This window comes from Euleptes europaea, chromosome 2 (assembly GCF_029931775.1).
Source record: "Euleptes europaea isolate rEulEur1 chromosome 2, rEulEur1.hap1, whole genome shotgun sequence".
Lineage (NCBI taxonomy): Eukaryota > Metazoa > Chordata > Lepidosauria > Squamata > Sphaerodactylidae > Euleptes > Euleptes europaea.
Window position 1 is genome coordinate 134,602,056 of NC_079313.1, and position 17,887 is coordinate 134,619,942.

The following is a 17,887-nucleotide window of genomic DNA, read 5'->3' on the forward strand; positions in this document are numbered from 1 at the left end:
GACGTCACTGGCCCATGGGGTGACATTAATGGGGTGGTTTGCCATTGACTTCCCCAGTTGTCTACACCAGGGCTTCTTAAACTTTTCCCACAAAGGCCCCGCATCACCTCCCTGTGGCTTTGTTTCTGCAGGGCTGCGCGGCGACCTTCTCCAGCCTCATGGGGTACCAGTACCACCAGAAGCGGTGCGGGAAGCAGCCCTCGGAGTTGGAGAAGCCCGTCTTCACATGTCCCCATTGCGGGAAGGTTTACAAGTCCAAGGCAGGGCACGATTACCACGTGAGGTCGGAGCATCCGTCAACGGTGAGACACCCCCCCCCCACAAGCAATTATTGCTAATGTTTACTCTTTAGCGTGACACCTTGTAATCTACAGAAGAAGAAGAGTTGGTATTTATATGCCAGCTTTCTCTACCACTTAAGGAAGAATCAAACCGGCTTACAATCACCTTCCCTTCCCCTTCCCACAACAGGCACCACCCTGTGAGGTAGGTGGGGCTGAGTGAGTGTGACTAGCCCAGGGTCACCCAGCTGGCTTCATGTGTAGAAGTGGGGAAATAATTCCAGTTCACCAGATCAGCCTCCGCCGCTCATGTGGAGGAGCGGGGAATCAAACCTGGTTCTCCAGATCAGAACCCAACACTCCCAACCACTGCTCTTAACCACTACACCACACTGGCTCCCACTACACCATACAGTGAATGCATTTAGAGGAGAGTTGTTTTGTATATGGGGGACCTGACGCTGAGAGAGCAACTTGCAAAAGGCACCCAGTAGATCTGTATTAATGAGCCCTCTCACATGTTGTGTGCCAACTGTATTCAGATTTGGTAGTGTACTGTAAGCAAACCATGCCAATCAATAACATGCAAATGAATTAATTTGCATATGTTTACTCAGTTGGCCTTACTTTGTTCCGCGGCAGGCTTTATTTCTCTCTCAAACTGCATCTTAGTACACCTGTGTATGGTAACTGAAAAAGGCCCTTCGCAGAGACCATGTTTCTCGTCATCTGTATGGCCTATTGCAGTGATGGCTGAACCTTTTAGAGATTGAGTGCCCAAACTGCAACCCAAAACCCATTTATTTATTGCAAAGTGCCAGCCCGGCAATTTAACCTGAATACTGAGGTTTTAGTTTAGAAAAAACAACTCACACATTCACATCTTTTGCCTTAAAAGAAAAACACAATAACAGAGCTTTTTTTGCTGTACTCATTTTTGGGTGTTCAAGACTTGGAGTCTACAAAAAGACTGGGCAGTCACCTGCAGGAGTGATATTGCCATTGCTTTAAGAAAAATAACAATCACAGCATGGGTGGAGTCTGAGACGAGTGCTTGGGAGACTCTGCAGAAGGAACTGCAGCTGCCACTTTTGAATTTGATAAGAGGGAGAGATTGAAAGGAGAGTTGCCAGAGAGGTAAGCGCCACTGCTAGCTGAACAGGTCTACAGGGTACAGCCCTATGGTTGAGCTGCCTGGGCTCTCATCCAGGACACTGACTTGAGGGCAACAGAAAGACGGAGCCAATGTGATGCCTGCCATAAAAAGCCAGGAAAAACTGCTTTAATAAGCTTTTTGCATGGGTCGTCGGTTGGTGTCTCCCCCCCCCCCCCCCGGTCCAACCACACCTACCTGGCGGCCGACCCTTGGGAGGCCAGTGCGCGGCAACGGGGAGCAGGGTCGAGGGGAGAAGGACGCCATCGACCCAAGAGGCACGGCTTACCCTCGCAACCCCCCCTCATGTGTGGGCGCCGCGTTAGGAGGGACGCTCCCAGAAGGTCCTGGTGGAGCCGCGGATGCCCTGGGCCGCGAGGGGGCCGCAGGAAGCTGCCCGCTACTTTCCCAACCAAGTCAGGCTTAAGGAGCCTCATAGCAATTCCAACACAATTACAATCACATCAATTTACCATTTTAAATCCACAATATCTCTTTAAAGTTTCAAGAGCGCCTTTAAACCATATAACACTATAGCAATTCTTGTTGTGCAGTTCCAAAGCTGAGATACGATTGATCTTGCTGCTAGCAAAATAGCTTTTAATAAAGATTTATGTGCCAGTTTCTTGTTTCCTTCTAAATAAATTTAACAAAGCCACTTCTGAGTGAGGTGTGGGTTTTAATGGTGATATAATTGCTAAAGCTACAAGAACATCTTGGTAAACTAAAGGCTGGTAATTGTAAGCATTTTAATTTATATTTTTCTGAAGCTGTTGACAGTCTTTCTCGAGATGCTATTCACATGTAACATTTGTTCGAGTTTTCCCCCTCAAAATTCGTGGGGCGGAAAAACGTGTGTTGTGTTTGACGCCTTGTCACCAGTTCTGCTTTTCTTCTTGTAACCCGCTGGAAACCTTTTCTGCCTCCTCAGCCTCCTGCACCGCCTGAAACGAAGCTGGACGTCAGCCCAGTCGAAGATTTCGAGAGGACTCCGAGCGGCAGGATCCGACGCACGTCTGCTCAAGTGGCCGTCTTCCATCTGCAGGAGATAGCCGAAGACGAGCTGGCCAGGGACTGGACCAAGCGGAGGATGAAGGACGACCTGGTTCCTGAAACAAAACGAGTAGGAGAAAAAATTAATAAACCACGCTTAGGCCATTTATGCTTGGTAATTAGCAGCGTGTTCCAGGCTGAAGTGCCCCGCATATTTTTTTCAAGTTTTTCACACTGAACCATCATTCAGGAAGTGACTGTGAAGCTGGCACATACCTGCTTTGCATTTCTTAAGAGCCCCTTTAACGTGACCTTTTGTATTTGCTCCACCCCCACACTGCAGCATTTACTGAAGGAATCATGAAAAATCACAAACATGGCTTAGCTATGCAAACGACCATTGCCAATGGCTATGCAAACGACCATTGCCAATGGCTATGCAAACGACCATTGCCAATGGCTATGCAAACGAAGGAGGAGGCAAGTGGGGTGTGTGTGTGGAATTTCTCCTTTTGCATAGGGACTGTGACTAGGCGTTTTAAAGGTCGCCTTTTTAAAAAGAGCTTTGAGCGAGCATCAAAATTGACCCTGCATAAATGGCCTTACAGTGCAATCGGCCCCACCGTTTGAAGATGAGCTCTTTGCCTGGAGATGCCAGGATTGAACCAGAGATGTTTAACATGCCAAGCGTGTCCCCTACCTTTGAGCGATGGGGCTGTCTGCAGAAAACTGTTCTTGACTGTTAATTTAGGGGGTGGGGGGAAGAGGGTTGTTGTTTTTCCTGGGCAGAGAGGAATCTGAACCACTGAAAGCCGATTAAATAAAGCTGTCAGTTGGAAGCCCGTCTTCCAACCTCTTAACTACACTCCGTTCTTGGCAGAATTCAGCGCAGTCTCATAAGAGTTGGCTACGGAGCCCTTCCCTCAATAAAAGGCTGCGCGGGAAAACAACATGGGAGGACGCGCGTGTTCCCTGCCTAAGGCCCTGCCTTAATAGAGATATTATGATGCCTCTCAATGTTTCTAAACCACAGCATGGGCTTCCGCAATTCCTCCGGGAAGCTGTGGCATAGCTGAATTGTGGGGGAATTTCTGAAGCCTGTTTTCTTGTGGAGGAAATGCGACGGCTTGTCGGCAGCCGCCAGTGGTCGGGTGGAGAGGCCATAAACCCCTGCCATAAACTCCGGAAGGGTCCTCTTCTGCTCCACACTAGCCAGACTCCTGCTTGGATATGACACCCAGTTCATGGATGTGACACCCGAGCGTGGTGTAGTGGTTAAGAGCGGTGGTTTGGAGCGGTGGCGTCTGATCTGGAGAACCGGGTTTGAGTCCCCACTCCTCCACATGAGCTGCGGACTCTAATCTGGTGAACTTTGGACGTATTTCAGTCAGTATCTATGGGTAGTTATAATGTTGGTACATAATTAAATCTATGAGTATTGTCCCTTAGTCACATGCTTTTTTTTTTATTTTGGGATTTGGTTGCAGTGTTGGTGTGGCGTGGGTACTGTTTTTTCTTGACGAATTTATTAACAACTTCTCGTTTGGCAGCTGAATTATACCCGACCGGGGCTTCCGAAGTTGAACCCGAGTCTCCTAGAGACCTGGAAAAATGAAGTGAAGGAGAAAGGTCACATCAACTGCCCTAATAATGTAAGTGCATGCAGGGTTGGGATATAGGATGCGAGAAGGAGCGTAGAGATAGCAGTCTTAGAGTGGCATGCTTCTCTCACCTGACCAGCCCTGCTCCCAGTAGCAAAAAACAGTGTCGCAACATGGTGGGCGAAGAGGGCACCGTTGTGCACTGCTGAGTGGGGCAGGAGATGTTTGGGGTCAACAACCCAAGGCCAGAACCCAGTCCACACCCTGCCAAGAAGCGGAGCCCCCTTTTTGAGGGGGCCCCTTTTATTTTTTTAATTAAATTTTTATTATTTCCAACCTAACAACACACACACAACATTACAACATACACTCCATATTCATCAACATGGCTCCTTATCTAACACATATCTAAAACAAGATCTTCATTTATATCCCTATAAGCATACTACATTCTGTAATATTATCCCCCCATGCAGAGTTAACCATGTAAAGCTTAATTATTAATACTTTGAATATCAACTGCTGATTCGTCTGCTGTAATGTCTAGCAAATAATTAATTGTACAAGTATAATATTCTTAAATCGAAAAAACATATCATAAGAACATAAGAAAGGCCCTGCTGGATCAGACCAAGGCCCATCAAGTCCAGCAGTCTGTTCACACAGTGGCCAACCAGATGCCTCTAGGAAGCCCACAACCTACTGCAGTAGCACAATTCTGCCTGTTCCACCGCACCCAAAATAATAGACATGCTCCTCTGATACTAGAGAGAATACGTAAGCAGCAAGACTAGTATCCATTCTAACTAACAGCCATGAATACCCCTCTCCTCCATGAACATGTCCACTCCCCTCTTAAAGCCCTCCAAGCTGGCAGCCATCACTACATCCTGGGGCAGGGAGTTCCACAATTTAACTATGCGTTGTGTGAAAAAATACTTCCTTTTATCTGTTTTGAATCTCTCACCCTCCAGCTTTAGCAGATGACCCTGTGTTCTAGTATTATGGGAGAGGGAGAAAAAGGTCTCCCTGTCCACTCTCTCCAAACCATGCATAATTTTATAGACCTCTGTCATGTCTCCCCTTAGCCTCCTTCTTTCCAAGCTAAACAGCCCTAAGCGACTTAACCGCTCCCCATAGGACAGTTGCTCTAGTCCCCTAATCATTTTGGCTGCTCTTTTCTGCACCTTCTCAAGCTCTGTAATATCCTTTTTTAGGATATTCACTACTTTCCATTTTAATAGGTTACAATTAATAAACGATACAATTAATAAACTACTTAGCGTCTTTGTATAATAACAAAAACTTCCCTTCTATTAGCTTGTTTCACGGGGGTTGATTAGTCATGTATTTGTAATATGGTTTCCAATTCTCTTGAAATTCTTCCATCGGTCTTTTATTGACAATATTTGTCAGCTTGGCTATTAGTGCATATACAGCTAGTTTCTCCAGCCAGTTGTTTATTGATGGGATTATTTCTGATTTCCAAAGCGATGTAATTATCACTCTTGCCACTGTGATCATATATCTAAGCAAACCGTCTTACATGATTTGACTGTGTTTGCAGACATGCTCGTTCCGTTCTTTAACATGACAAGTTTAGATGTGAACACATGAAGCTGCCTTATACTGAATCAGACCCTCGGTCCATCAAAGTCAGTATTGTTTATTCAGACCAGCAGCGGCTCTCCAGGGTCTCAGGGAGAGGTCTTTCCCATCACCTACTTGCCTGGTCCCAATAACTGGAGATGGCGGGGATTGAACCTGGGACCTTGTGCAGGCCAAGCAGAGGCTCTACAAACTGAGCCACTGAGCCACATTTAAAGTGGCCCTGAATCTACACATCAGCGGAGATTTTTGTTTCCCCCCTGCTACACTCCAGCAAGTTAACTTCGCATCCCGGTGTGGAAACTCTCCACAATCCAACCCTGGGGTTCATCCTTGGCAGGGGGTTGTTGGCTCTCTAAGCGACGAACCACCCTCTCTCTGACACCGATTCGCACCTCAGCCATGGCAGGTTGCTCTGGCCAGTCAACCCAATGTTGCCAGCCTATGTATTGTGGTGAAGTTACTGGCGTTTTTCAGCAGGGATTTTGTGTATATGTCGTAATTAGGGGAAAGACGGCGCTGATTTTTAAAGCCGAAGGGACGCAATTAGAGGAGCTGGGTATTTCAATCAAGTGTCTTGTGCATGCAGGCAGTTCTGATTAGTTGTTTGCATGCTTAGATTTCCACTCGCTCGAGGGCCGTCACGTTTAATCTTCCCAACAGATCAGACACATATTTGACCAAGGAGGGGGGGGGGGGAAAGGGAACACACTAACTATTTTTGCATGCGTTTCTACAGTGTATGTCTTCTCCCTTCAGCTCGATTTTTTTTTAAAGAGTCAGTTTGGAGTTCCCCCAACCCAGTTCTCATTCTTCACTGTCAGACAGCAGCTGTGGGGAACTAATTTCCCAAGCGCTGCAGTGCCCCAGTTCGGAGCAGGACCGTGGTGCGTGTGGCATAGGGGCTTCTGCCTCTCCCCGGGTGCCGTTTTCCTGACCCAGAACAGCCCCTGGCTGCATTATTTGCCCAGCTGGGGGGCTGCACGTGCAGTATTTGTTACCAGAATGGGGCCCCTGGGGTGCTGGGGAAATGAATTTCCCACGGGCGTTACCTGACTGTGGGGAACAAGAGCTGGGGAACCCTGATCCGACTCGTTCAAAAATATCACGTCTAATATGAGCATTTGATTTGATATCTGCTGCGAGGATGACCAGTTGGTGACCCGATGGCTACTTCCATTCTCCCAGCTGTGCCCCCCGCCAGCCCTGTAGCATCTGGTGGGACGTGGCGCTCGGCTGTTATCTCAGGCAACCTGGCAACGGGCGAGGCATCCTTCTTACCTAGCCACCCTTCAGCCGTTTATCTGGTTGGTACATGTAATCACACCTTGTCTGAAAGGCTAACACAGCTCAGAAAAGAACAAGCAGAAAGTATTCCACTGCAGCAGGTTCTTTAATTTTCTAAATGTTATAGAATATATTGGGCACAAATTGGAATACATCCCTACATATATAAAGAATCATGGAGTTGGAAGGCAACAGCAGAGTCATCTAGTCCAACCCCTTGCACAATGCAGGAAATTCCCAACTACCTCCCCCCCACACACACCCAGTGACCCCTACCCCATGCCCAGAAGATGGCCAAGATGCCCCCTCTCTCATCATCTGCCTAAGGTCATAGAATCAACATTGCTGACATACCTGGGTTGTTGTTGTTATATTGCTATAATACTGGTGTACAGTTGTAATATGTATTGGTGTGCATTACAGGTGATGTTATTAGACCACTGATGAAGGCCAGGGGGCCGAAACTCGTCTGGATTGTGGTTTTAGTTTGTCAACCTGTATTAGTCGCCTTTTGTTTTTTCTTTTAATATAATTTTGTAAAATGTTTTTAATATAGATCTCAGCGCCTTAAAATAAATATATTTCTATACATAATTGAGTCTTTTTCCACCCAACCTTTGAGTACCCAGCTTTGGTTTAGGTTGGGTCTTTCCTTCCAGCATGGCGTAGTGGTTAAGAGCGGTGGTTTGGAGCGGTGGCGTCTGATCTGGAGAACCGAGTTCGATTCCCCACTCCTCCACATGAGCGGCGGAGGCTAATCTGGTGAACTGGATTTGTTTCCCCACTCCTGCACACGAAGCCAGCTGGGTGACCTTGGGCTAGTCACACTCAGCCCCACCTACCTCACAGGGTGTCTGTTGTGGGGAGGGGGAGGAAAGGTGATTGTATGCCGCTTTGAGTCTTCCTTAAGAGGTAGAGAAAGTCGGCATATAAAAACCAACTCTTCTTCTTCCCCCTTTTGTTTTTTTTGTCAGCCATCTATGGTCTACAGCAGGGGTGTCAAACATAAGGCTCACAGGCCGGATCCGGCCCCTTGAGAGCTATCTTATGCGGCCTGCGAGCCAGCCAAGGCAGCCTCCCCCCCCCCACTCTCGACCTGGGCTGGCAAAGCATGGCCCAACCCAACCAAGGGACATTTATGTCATATCTGGCCCGTGTAACAATTGAGTTCGACACCCCTGATCTACAGAAACGGCTTGTTAAGAAGATGGAAAGGATGGAAGGAATCTTAAAACCGGGGGTGGGGGGTACTTTTTGGAATGGGTGAGATGTGAGATCTAATGAGTTTTGACCACCTGCTTTTTGACAAGGCACGGGATTTTGCATGGGCTGAGCCTTTGCCTCGATGATCCAGCCCGCTTTCCCTTCGAAGAAGAGTTGGTTTTTATATGCCGACTTTCTCTACCACTTAAGGCAGAATCAAAGTGGCTTACAATTGCCTCCCCTTCCCTTCCCCACAACAGACACCCTGTGAGGTTGGTGGGGCTGAGAGAGCTGTGACTAGCCAAAGGTCACCCAGCTGGCTTCATATGGAGGAGTGGGGAAACAAATCCAGTTCACCAGATTAGCCTCGGCCGTTCATTTGGAGAAGTGGGGGAATCAAACTTGGTTCTCCAGATCAGAGTCCACCGCTCCAAACCACCTCTCTTAACCACTACACTACACTGGCTCTCTTCGAGCAGCAGCCTCTCCCCGTGCTGCCGTAAAATCGCCCAGCGGGGCCTCCCGTAACCGCTTGTCAAATGCAGGCATTTCAAAGACCTGTTTAAGGATAAATTTCGCCTACCGGGGGCAAAGCCACACGACTCCCATTAGCGTTAATGAGAAGCATGTGGCGAGATCCCGATGGATGGCCCATCAAATAGCCATGTGTTGATTAGACGGCGCTCGACATGAGAGGGGACCTCCTGGGAATGGCGGGGATGCGGTCTTGGAAATGCAGGGAACCCCTTCCTCAGAGGGAGAAGGAGGGGCAGGCCAGCCCCACTCACCATCTGCCTTTCTGTTTTCCTTCTCAGTGCTGCGCCGCCATCTATTCCAGCGTGTCTGGTTTAAAAGCCCACCTCGCAAACTGCAACAAGGTAAGAGTCTCAAGGGTGTTTTTTTTTTCCTTTTTTAATTTTAACTTAGTGAGTCGTCTTGAATAGGTCTCCTGGTACACACACACCCCAAGAGCATTGTATGTGTGAAGTGCCGTCAAGTCGCTTCCGACTCATGGCGACCCTATGAATCAGTGCCCTCCAAAATGTCCTATCCTTAACAGCCTTGCAAATTGAGGGCGTGGGTTCCTTTATAGAGTCAATCCATCTCTTGTTGGGTCTGCCTCTTTTCCTGCTGCCCTCAACTTTTCCTAGCATGATTGTCTTGGAAGGCTTTAAGAGGGGAGTGGACAAATCCATGGAGGAGAGGGCTATTCATGGCTACTAGTAAAAATGGAGACTAGTCATGCTGCATACCTATTCTCTCCAGGATCAGAGGAGCATGCCGAATATATTGGGTGCTGTGGAACACAGGCAGGACAATGCTGCTGTAGTTGGCTCAAACCGGCTTACAATCACCTGCCCTTCCCCTCCCCACAACAGACACCCTGTGAGATAGGTGGGGCAGAGAGAGTGTGACTAGTCCAAGGTCACCCAGCTGGCTTCATGTGTAGAAGTGGGGAATTAAACCCGGTTCACCAGAATAGTTTCCACCACTCATGTGGAGGAGTGGAGAATCAGACCTGGTTCTCCAGATCAGAGTCCACCGCTCCAAACCACCGCTCTTCACCACTACCCCACGCTGGCTCTCCAGGATTTTCAAGGCAAGAGGTGAACAAAGGTGGTTTGCCATGACCTCCTTCTGCATAGCACCCTGGATTTCCTTAGTCTGGTTGCCAACCTCCAGGTGGGGCCTGGAGATCTCTTGGAATCACTGCTGCTCTCCAGACTGCAAAGATCAGTTCCCCTGGAGAAAATGGCTGCTTTGGAGGTCCCCAAAATAGCTGCCTTCCTCTAGGCTCCACCCCCAAACTTCAGGAATTTCCCAACTTAGAGTTGGCTAGCCCTATTCCTTGGTGGTCGCCCATCCAAGTACTAACAAGGGCCGACCCTGCTTAGCATCTGAGATCTGATGAGATCTGGCTCACCTTGGCCGTCCGGGTCAGAGCAGCTTAACTCTAATATTTACCAGATAGGTTTTTTGAAAGCTGCTGGAGCTGGTAACCGTTGCTGCATTTTCAGAAGGACCAGTGAGTGGCCGATTTGTTGGTTCAGCTGCTCCAGAAAGATGCACCCAATACAACAAAAACCTTCTTGCTTCAAATCTATACCACAGATTCAGTTGCAAACAAATCTGGCCATTTATCCCTTCAGGGAGATCGTCCATTACATTCTTGTCAATGGAGAATATATTATGCTCTTTCCTGGTTGATCAGGGCAGAGTTGAAAGCTCATTTGTTTTTTCACAAGGTCACGGATGGCAGAAATCAAGTGTTTTAATTAGCTGCTCAACAACCTAAAAGAGAAATTACTGAAAGCCTTTATTGATCCGACTTGGCCATAAATTAGAAAAAGTCCCTGCTCACCTCAATTGTTTATATCACTGATTGAACTTGCTGACTTCTGGGAGTGGTGTGTGTTGCTAGCAATATTTAATGTAAAAATAGATTTTATATGTACACACACACACTGACCTGCGTAACCCAGGCTAGCCTGATCTCGACAGATCTCAGAAGCTAAGCAGGGTCGACCCTGGCTAGTATTTGCATGGGAGACCTCCAAGGAATACCAGGGTCGTGACGTGGAGGCAGACAATGGCAACCACCTCTGAATGTCTCTTGCCTTGAAAACCCTACAGGGTTGCCGTAAGTCAGATGATCATGTGACTTTACGGGGTGTGGGTGTGGGTGTGGATGGATAGATCTTAAAATTAGGGAATGGATAATTGTAAAAACAAATAACAAATAACAAAACAAGATAATTTGATTACTAAGGTTTGAAATGCACCAGCACTAGAATGTACAACACTTTAATTTAAGGGATGCCTTTTCCTGTATGAGCCTGCATGACTTTCCTGCATTGTGCAGGCGGTTGGACTAGATGACCCTAGATGCCCCTTCCAACTCTATGATTCTATGAGCCAGCGTGGTGAAGGGGTTAAGAGCAGTGGAGTGTAATCTGGAAAACCGTGTTTGATTCCCCACTCCTCCGCATGAGCGATGTACTCTAATCTGGTGAACAGGGTTGGTTTCCCCACATGAAGCCTGCTGGGTGACCTTGGGCCAGTCACAGTTCTCTCCGAACTCTCTCAGCCCCACCTACCTCACAAGGTGTCTGTTGTGGGGAGAGGAAGAGAAGGAGATTGTAAGCCGCTTTGAGACTCCTTAAAAAAGGCAGAGAAAATCAGCATATAAAAACCAAGTTGTCGTCTTCTTACAACATATTCCAACAATTAAAACATATAAGTTACAATTGAAATTCTCCAGTATCTGTTAAAAATTCTACCGGCACCCTTAAAGCTATCACAGTAGTGGGGAACAAAGGAGTAAAAGAAGGGAATAAGGAATAAGAAAGGAATAAAAGAAGGAATAAGAAAGGGATCAGGATTAGGAATAAGCAACATGTAAATAATAATATCATAACTGAAGAACAGGAAGGGAGGCCAGCTAGATGGAAACCCATCACTGTCCTTAACCGTAGGCCTGGCGGAACATATTGGTATTGCAGGTCCTGGGAAATTGCATCAAGTCACTAGAGAGAGAGAGCCACTAGGCTGGGGCCAGAGCCAAAAAGGCTCCGACTCTGGTTGAGGACAGCCAGGTGCTCTTTGGGCCAGGGACCACCAGCAAGATGTTCCCAGCTGAACGTAGCATTCTTTGAGGGGTCTGTTGGGAGAGACAGTCCCGCAGGTACGCATAAACCCAAGGGATGCACACTTTGCTCTTACTGTGCAGTATTGATATTCTGGACTGATATATCTCAATATATCTCGATCCATGTGCTACTGTGCCAATACAGCGGTGACTCTAGCAGCCTGTATATCCATGACAGAAGTCCCATCTCTCTCACGCACACAAACATAGCAACCCTGTGATAAATCTCCGCGGCAGATGGAACCTCTATATCACTAGGCTCAAAAGATATCACGTTTGCATATGGGTTATTATGGTAACTGCCGGTCTAATCTACACTAACAGCAGGGCATGTCATAAAATAATTTCTGGACCGTACAACTTCAGACTTCTGTGAGTTTGTGTATTGGACTCGGATCTTGCTTTAAATACGTGCATATGCACACCTGTTTAAATGCTCACCTATGGGGAGGAATCTTTCTGCACATAGATTCTAACTTTGTCTTCCCTCTGACCTGCTAGATTTCTTTCTCACTGAGATCTAGATTTCTGTGTGCAAGGATATCTGTCTGTCTGTCCATCCATCTATTGGTGCTTTCAAGCACACGATTCCTTCACCTGCTGTCTGTAGCAGCGCAGTCCAAAAACAAGTTTTCCTCTCTCATCTGCGTTTTGTGTAGATGAGCTCTTAAGTTTCCAGAGTGGAAGCTACAGCACAAGTGTTTTCTTTACAGGGGGACCACTCGGTGGGAAAATATCGATGTCTTCTGTGTCAGAAGGAGTTTAGCTCAGAAAGTGGAGTCAAGTATCACATCATTAAGACCCACTCGGAGGTAAGTGCCGGGTTTTGCTGGCGGAGGACTTTATGCCGGAAACACTGTCAGTTACTCCAGCCCCTCTTGAGGACTAGAGAGTTGTGATTGCAGTCATGGTGAGCTCGATTGGGACCGGCTGGGTTTGTGCCGTTCTCTTTGTTTGGTTCTTTTCTTGTAGTGCTCTTGGAGGGTTTTTCAGATTTTTCTCCCTTCAGGGCACCGTCTGTCGATCAGCACATCAGCTTGCTTGATGAGCCAGCATTGTGTAGTGGTTAAGAGCGGTGGTTTAGAGCGGTGGCGTCTGATCTGGAGAACCGGGTTTGATTCCCCACTCCTCCACATGAGCGGCGGAGGCTAATCTGGTGAACTGGATTTGTTCCCCCACTCCTACACACAAAGCCAGCTGGGTGACCTTGGGCTAGTCAGAGCTCTCTTAGAGCTCTCTTTGCCCCACCTACCTCACAGGGTAGTGGGGAGGGGAAGGGAAGGTGATTGTAAGCCTGTTTGATTCTCCCTTAAGTGGTAGAGAAAGTCAGCATATAAAAACCAACTCTTCTTCTTTTTCTTCTTCTTCCAGAAGAAGAATAGTAGCGACAGCCAAGCTTTTGATCAGGCAGGCTCATCTGTCAGAGCTTGCGAAACCCCTGATAAGCTTCAGAGGATTCCCCAGAGCCTAGTTTGAAAATCACCTTACTACTCTTAGTCAGGGCTGTCCCTAGGCTTGGCTCAGTAGGGGTACGCGCAAGTCAATAGAACGCCTCTTGGGAGGTGTGACTGATGGGACTGCTGGCCTGAAAGAGATGTGAAGATGAGCACATTGCCCTCCAAAGAGGATTCATCCACGATGGACACAAGATCCCATGTCGAGATCTTTCCCAGTCTTGCTAGAGGAGGAGATGGCATCCGACTCAGAGCCCTCAAAAGTGGGCAGAGACATGGTGTCCTCTCGCCTGTTTTTCTTAATGGCACACTGCCTTTCTGCTGCACTTTTTTGGGGAACACCGGCCCTCTGGCAGGCGGACACACCTGATAAATAGTTAAGTGCTTTGAGGGCTGGATGAAACCCTTGCGGGCTGAATTTGAACCCCAGGCCACGATTTAGAATAATAGAATCATAGAGTTGGAAGGGTCCACCAGGGTCATCTAGTCCAACAGCCTGCACAATGCAGGAAATTCACAACTACCTCCCCTCCACACACACCCAGTGACCCCTACTCCATCCCCAGAAGATGGCCAAGACGCCCTCCCTCTCATCATCTGCCTAATAGAATCAGCATTGCTGACAGATGGCCATCTAGCTTCTGCTTAAAAACCTCCAGGGAAGGAGCACTTACCACCTCCCGAGGAAGCCTGTTCCACTGAGGAACCGCTCTAACTGTTAGAAAATTCTTCCCCTGTTTTGAGAAAGTATAGTATGATGGAAGGGATATTTCCCAGGCATGGATTCCCTCTTCTCAGGCCTGCAACTTCTTGTTCTGAATATTTTGTTTGTTTGTTTTCTTGTTTTTAGGCTTATACCCTGCCCCGCCCCTGGGTCACAGGGCTCTGGGGGGCTCACAACATTCAATAAAACAATCTATAAACAGAGATAAAATATCAAACGCTGGGTACAGGGGAACGCTGTCCCGTTGCTCCCATCAACTGCTTCTGGGCTCTCAGAAGCCTCTGGCTAAACTCTTGGAAACAGAATGCTCTGATAGGTAGACCTCATATTTCCTTATAGGAGAAGACGACATTTCCCCCTCCCTCCCCAAATATCCCAATAGATCACGTAATAAAACTATTCCTGTACTGTACAACTTCAGACTTCCATGAACATAAGAACATCAGAAGAACCTGCTGGATCAGACCGGTGGTCCATCTAGTCCAGCATCCTGTTTCTCACAGCTGTATTCTAGTCCAGAGGTTCCCAAACTGTGCTCCGTGGAGCACTTGGTGCTCCGCGAAACATCTCCTAGTGCTCCGTGAAGATATTGGAAAGAAAAATACTACTGTCATTCGGTTTCGTATATAGGTGCTCGGTGAAAATTAGTGCTCTGTGACTAATTTCTCTCCTGAAATGTGCTCCATGACTCAAAATGTTTGGGGACCTCTGTTCTAGTCCAATAGCACCGTAGAGACCAGCAAAATTTTCAGGGTATGATCATTCGAGGGACAAATCTCCCTTTGTCAGATACGTTTCACGCAATAGCCAGTCAGTTTATGTATTTATTTATTTTGTGATTTATAGCCCATCCTCCCCTGTCGAAGCCGGCTCAGGGTGGGCAACATTGTACAAAAGCATTAATACATCAATGATAAAATTAACCACAAAATCTAAATTTAAAACAACAAAATCCCAATTTAAAACTACAAAACTACAGACGGCGCGTAAACACTACTCGTGTTGCCGGATATTCAAAGCAGGTTACTCCTCAGTTGACATTAACAATATAACAGGAGGGGGGACAATACGGAGGCCAGCAGAAGAAGGGCCAACAAACTAGATATAGAGGCCTTGATGTTAATGCATTTGTGAACCCGTTGGATAGCATTTAAACATGTAAGCGTGGGCACATGTTTGAATATTGTCCTATGTGGGGAACCTTTCTACTCATAGAAAAGAAGCATGTCATAGTAGGCCTTTCTCTAGGGTTGCCAACCTCCAGATAATAGCAGAAGATCTCCTGCTGTTACAACTGACCTCCAGCCGATAGAGATCAGTTCACCTGGAGAAAATGGCCGCTTTGGCCATTGGACTCTATGGCATTGAAGTCCTTCCCCTTCCAAACCCCGCCCTCCTCAGGCTCCGCCCCAAAATCTCCCGCCGATAGCAAAGAGGGACCTGGCAACCCTACCTTTCTGTCTAGTATCTCGTTTCCTGTGTGTGTGGTGGGGTGGTTTGTACATGTGATGGAGCATCCAGTTCTAAAGCTTATTAGCTCATTTTCCCCAGGGGACACTTCCAAACTGACCCCAGTCACGGTGTTCAGATTCCTGCCCCTTTTCCACACCCACCCTTACAACTGATATCGCTTTAGGCTCTAAGGATGCTTTAACTCAGATATCTGTTTCCGTTCCCCCTTCCCCTCGGAATCCAGAACTGGTTCCGAACCTCTACAGAGACCGTCCCGAAAAAAAAGAGCAAAGAGCAGACGGCGCCCGACGGCGAAGAGCAAAAGAAAAGCACGGACGGGAAGAAAAGGGGCCGAAAGCCGAAGGAGAGACCCCCGGAAGCTTCCTGCAAAGGCAAAGAGAGCACAGCGGAAAAGACTAACCACAAGAAAACGGCAGGGTCGTGGCAGACCGCAGACTGCAACCCCGACGGGAGAGAGTCTGGCAGCAAGCCCCCCCACAGCAAGAAAGGGGGAGCCAGTAAGATGCCCGAGAAATAATCCGTGGAACGACTCTCTGACCATTGGTTTACAGCCCAGGGTATCCAGGCGAGGGCGGCTCCTGGTTTGCCCTCCGCTCCTCCCTTTTTTTTTTTCAATGGAAAAACCACTTTAAGGCGTAATCGTGGATGTTTTTTTTCACACTGGAAGAGGAAAAGAAAACACACACACTCACAGGATTGGCGGATTTGATTCCTCCATTGAAATCTCTCCCCACCCCCACCCCCCGTGGATTGTATTTACATTTGCACTCGTGGACACCCGTGGACCACGCACCGCATCCGTGGATGCGTAAGACGAGAACGGCCGCCGGTGGGAATCTTCCGCTCGCCGTTTCCTCCCACTTGGACGTGGGAAACCAAGGCGGCTCAAGCGAGGAAGGGGCTGCCGGAGCCCGAGGAGAGCCAACGGGAGCGCAAAAAAGTGCAATATAGGAGCCCAGGTGTAAGCTCTTAGTTCTCTTTTAATTGGTGGATTTGCTTGTCCGTCAGGAATAGAGCTGGTGGGAATTCTATGAATGAAATTTATCGTCGTGGTAGTGGTTGCAAACCCGTTTTCTTTTCTGATTTTCATAGGAAACATCTTTGTCTGTCTGTCTGTCTGTTTGCTTTGACTCCAATGAGATTGTTGACAATGAACGTTTCCGAATTCTTGTTGTATTTTTTTTTTTTTGTTTGATTTTGAATTGATTTTGAAGCTTATATTTCTTTTTAAGTGTTGCCCATAGATGGGGAAAGAGGTTGTCGCCCATTCCGGAAATGAAATTTTCACATGGAAGCTTTTTTGGAAACTTAAAACCCGGGGAGCGTTTGGTGGCAGAGACTTTTTGGAAGCAGTTCTGCTCAGAGTTTTTGTTTTTTAAACAGGAAACTTTAAAAAAAAAATTGTAGAAACCACAAAAATGTTTAAGAAAGCTCTGAAAGGAAATAATTAGTATGTTCAAATATCCCTGAGAACATAGAAAGATGAAGAGACTCAGTAGGTTCAATTCATTCATTCATCACTTAATCCAGGTTAACATCTATAGAAGTGCACCTCTGTTAGCCTTGGTCATCTGGTTTATCTTTGGGTGGGGTCCCCTGACATAGGAGTTCATTCAACATCTCAGATCCCTTCAATCCAACTGTGCCACAGCCTTTTGTCTACGTGAGCCTTTCACCCATCACAGGGAAAATAGTATTAGTTGTCATTCAGGTACGCGCGGCTCATTTCCTGATGTTTCTGTGGGATTGTCGTGAGAGAATATGTAGCTGTGTTTCCCTGAAGTACTTCTGATTGTGTTGGAAAGTGCAAAACAAGAGCAAGGGTAGTTTTTCGCCTAGTTGAGACAGTCAACTAGTGCCTGGGCTGTAGCATTTTAGTTTGCCTGTGGGATTCTCAAGCATGAGAATGACCTAATCCGTATGACATAATCCTGTCTGCACAAAAGAGGGGTAGGCGTGCATGCCAAACTGCGACGTACCAGAATTTGGTTCAGCGCCCAGAGCCAGTTTTCCAGCCAAAGGACCAAGATAAGGGCTCATCTTGCGTCCAGAGGGTGTCCATCTACAACCCTTAACTGTGAGGGGCTGTGGCTGAGTGATAGAGCATCTGCTTGGCATGCAGAAGGTCCCAGGTTCAATCCCCAGCATCTCCAGTTAAAGGGACTAGGCAGGTAGGTGATGTGAAAGACCCCCGCCTGAGACCCTGGAGAGCCGCTGCCGGTCTGAGTAGACAATACTGACTTTGATGGACCCAGGGTCTGATTCAGTATAAGGCAGCTTCATGTGTTCCCCCAGCCCCTTCATTTACCATCGTACCAGCATTTTCAGAGGTAGACATCACTGGGTTATTTTGCAGTGGGGACAAAAAGATTGCCTTTCCTGCTACAGAAAACGAGATGTGAAAGGGAAAGTCTGCCACCGAATCGTCTTGCTGCCAACTTTTCACCAGAGGGTTTTTTTT

At 47.4% G+C, this 17,887-nt stretch overlaps 1 protein-coding gene across 1 annotated transcript in view; it reads left to right on the top strand.

The window, feature by feature from the left end:
* ZNF512B (zinc finger protein 512B) overlaps positions 1-15,943 on the top strand; it is a 32,709-nt gene extending 16,766 nt beyond the window's left edge. Inside the window, exons 11-18 of the mRNA XM_056844762.1 lie at positions 132-327; positions 476-490; positions 1,761-1,824; positions 2,356-2,557; positions 3,978-4,079; positions 8,942-9,004; positions 12,489-12,587; positions 15,650-15,943. Of these exons, the coding sequence (XP_056700740.1) occupies positions 132-327; positions 476-490; positions 1,761-1,824; positions 2,356-2,557; positions 3,978-4,079; positions 8,942-9,004; positions 12,489-12,587; positions 15,650-15,943 (1,035 nt within the window). The remainder of the gene's footprint in view (positions 1-131; positions 328-475; positions 491-1,760; positions 1,825-2,355; positions 2,558-3,977; positions 4,080-8,941; positions 9,005-12,488; positions 12,588-15,649) is intronic.
* The last annotated feature ends 1,944 nt before the right edge of the window (positions 15,944-17,887 follow it).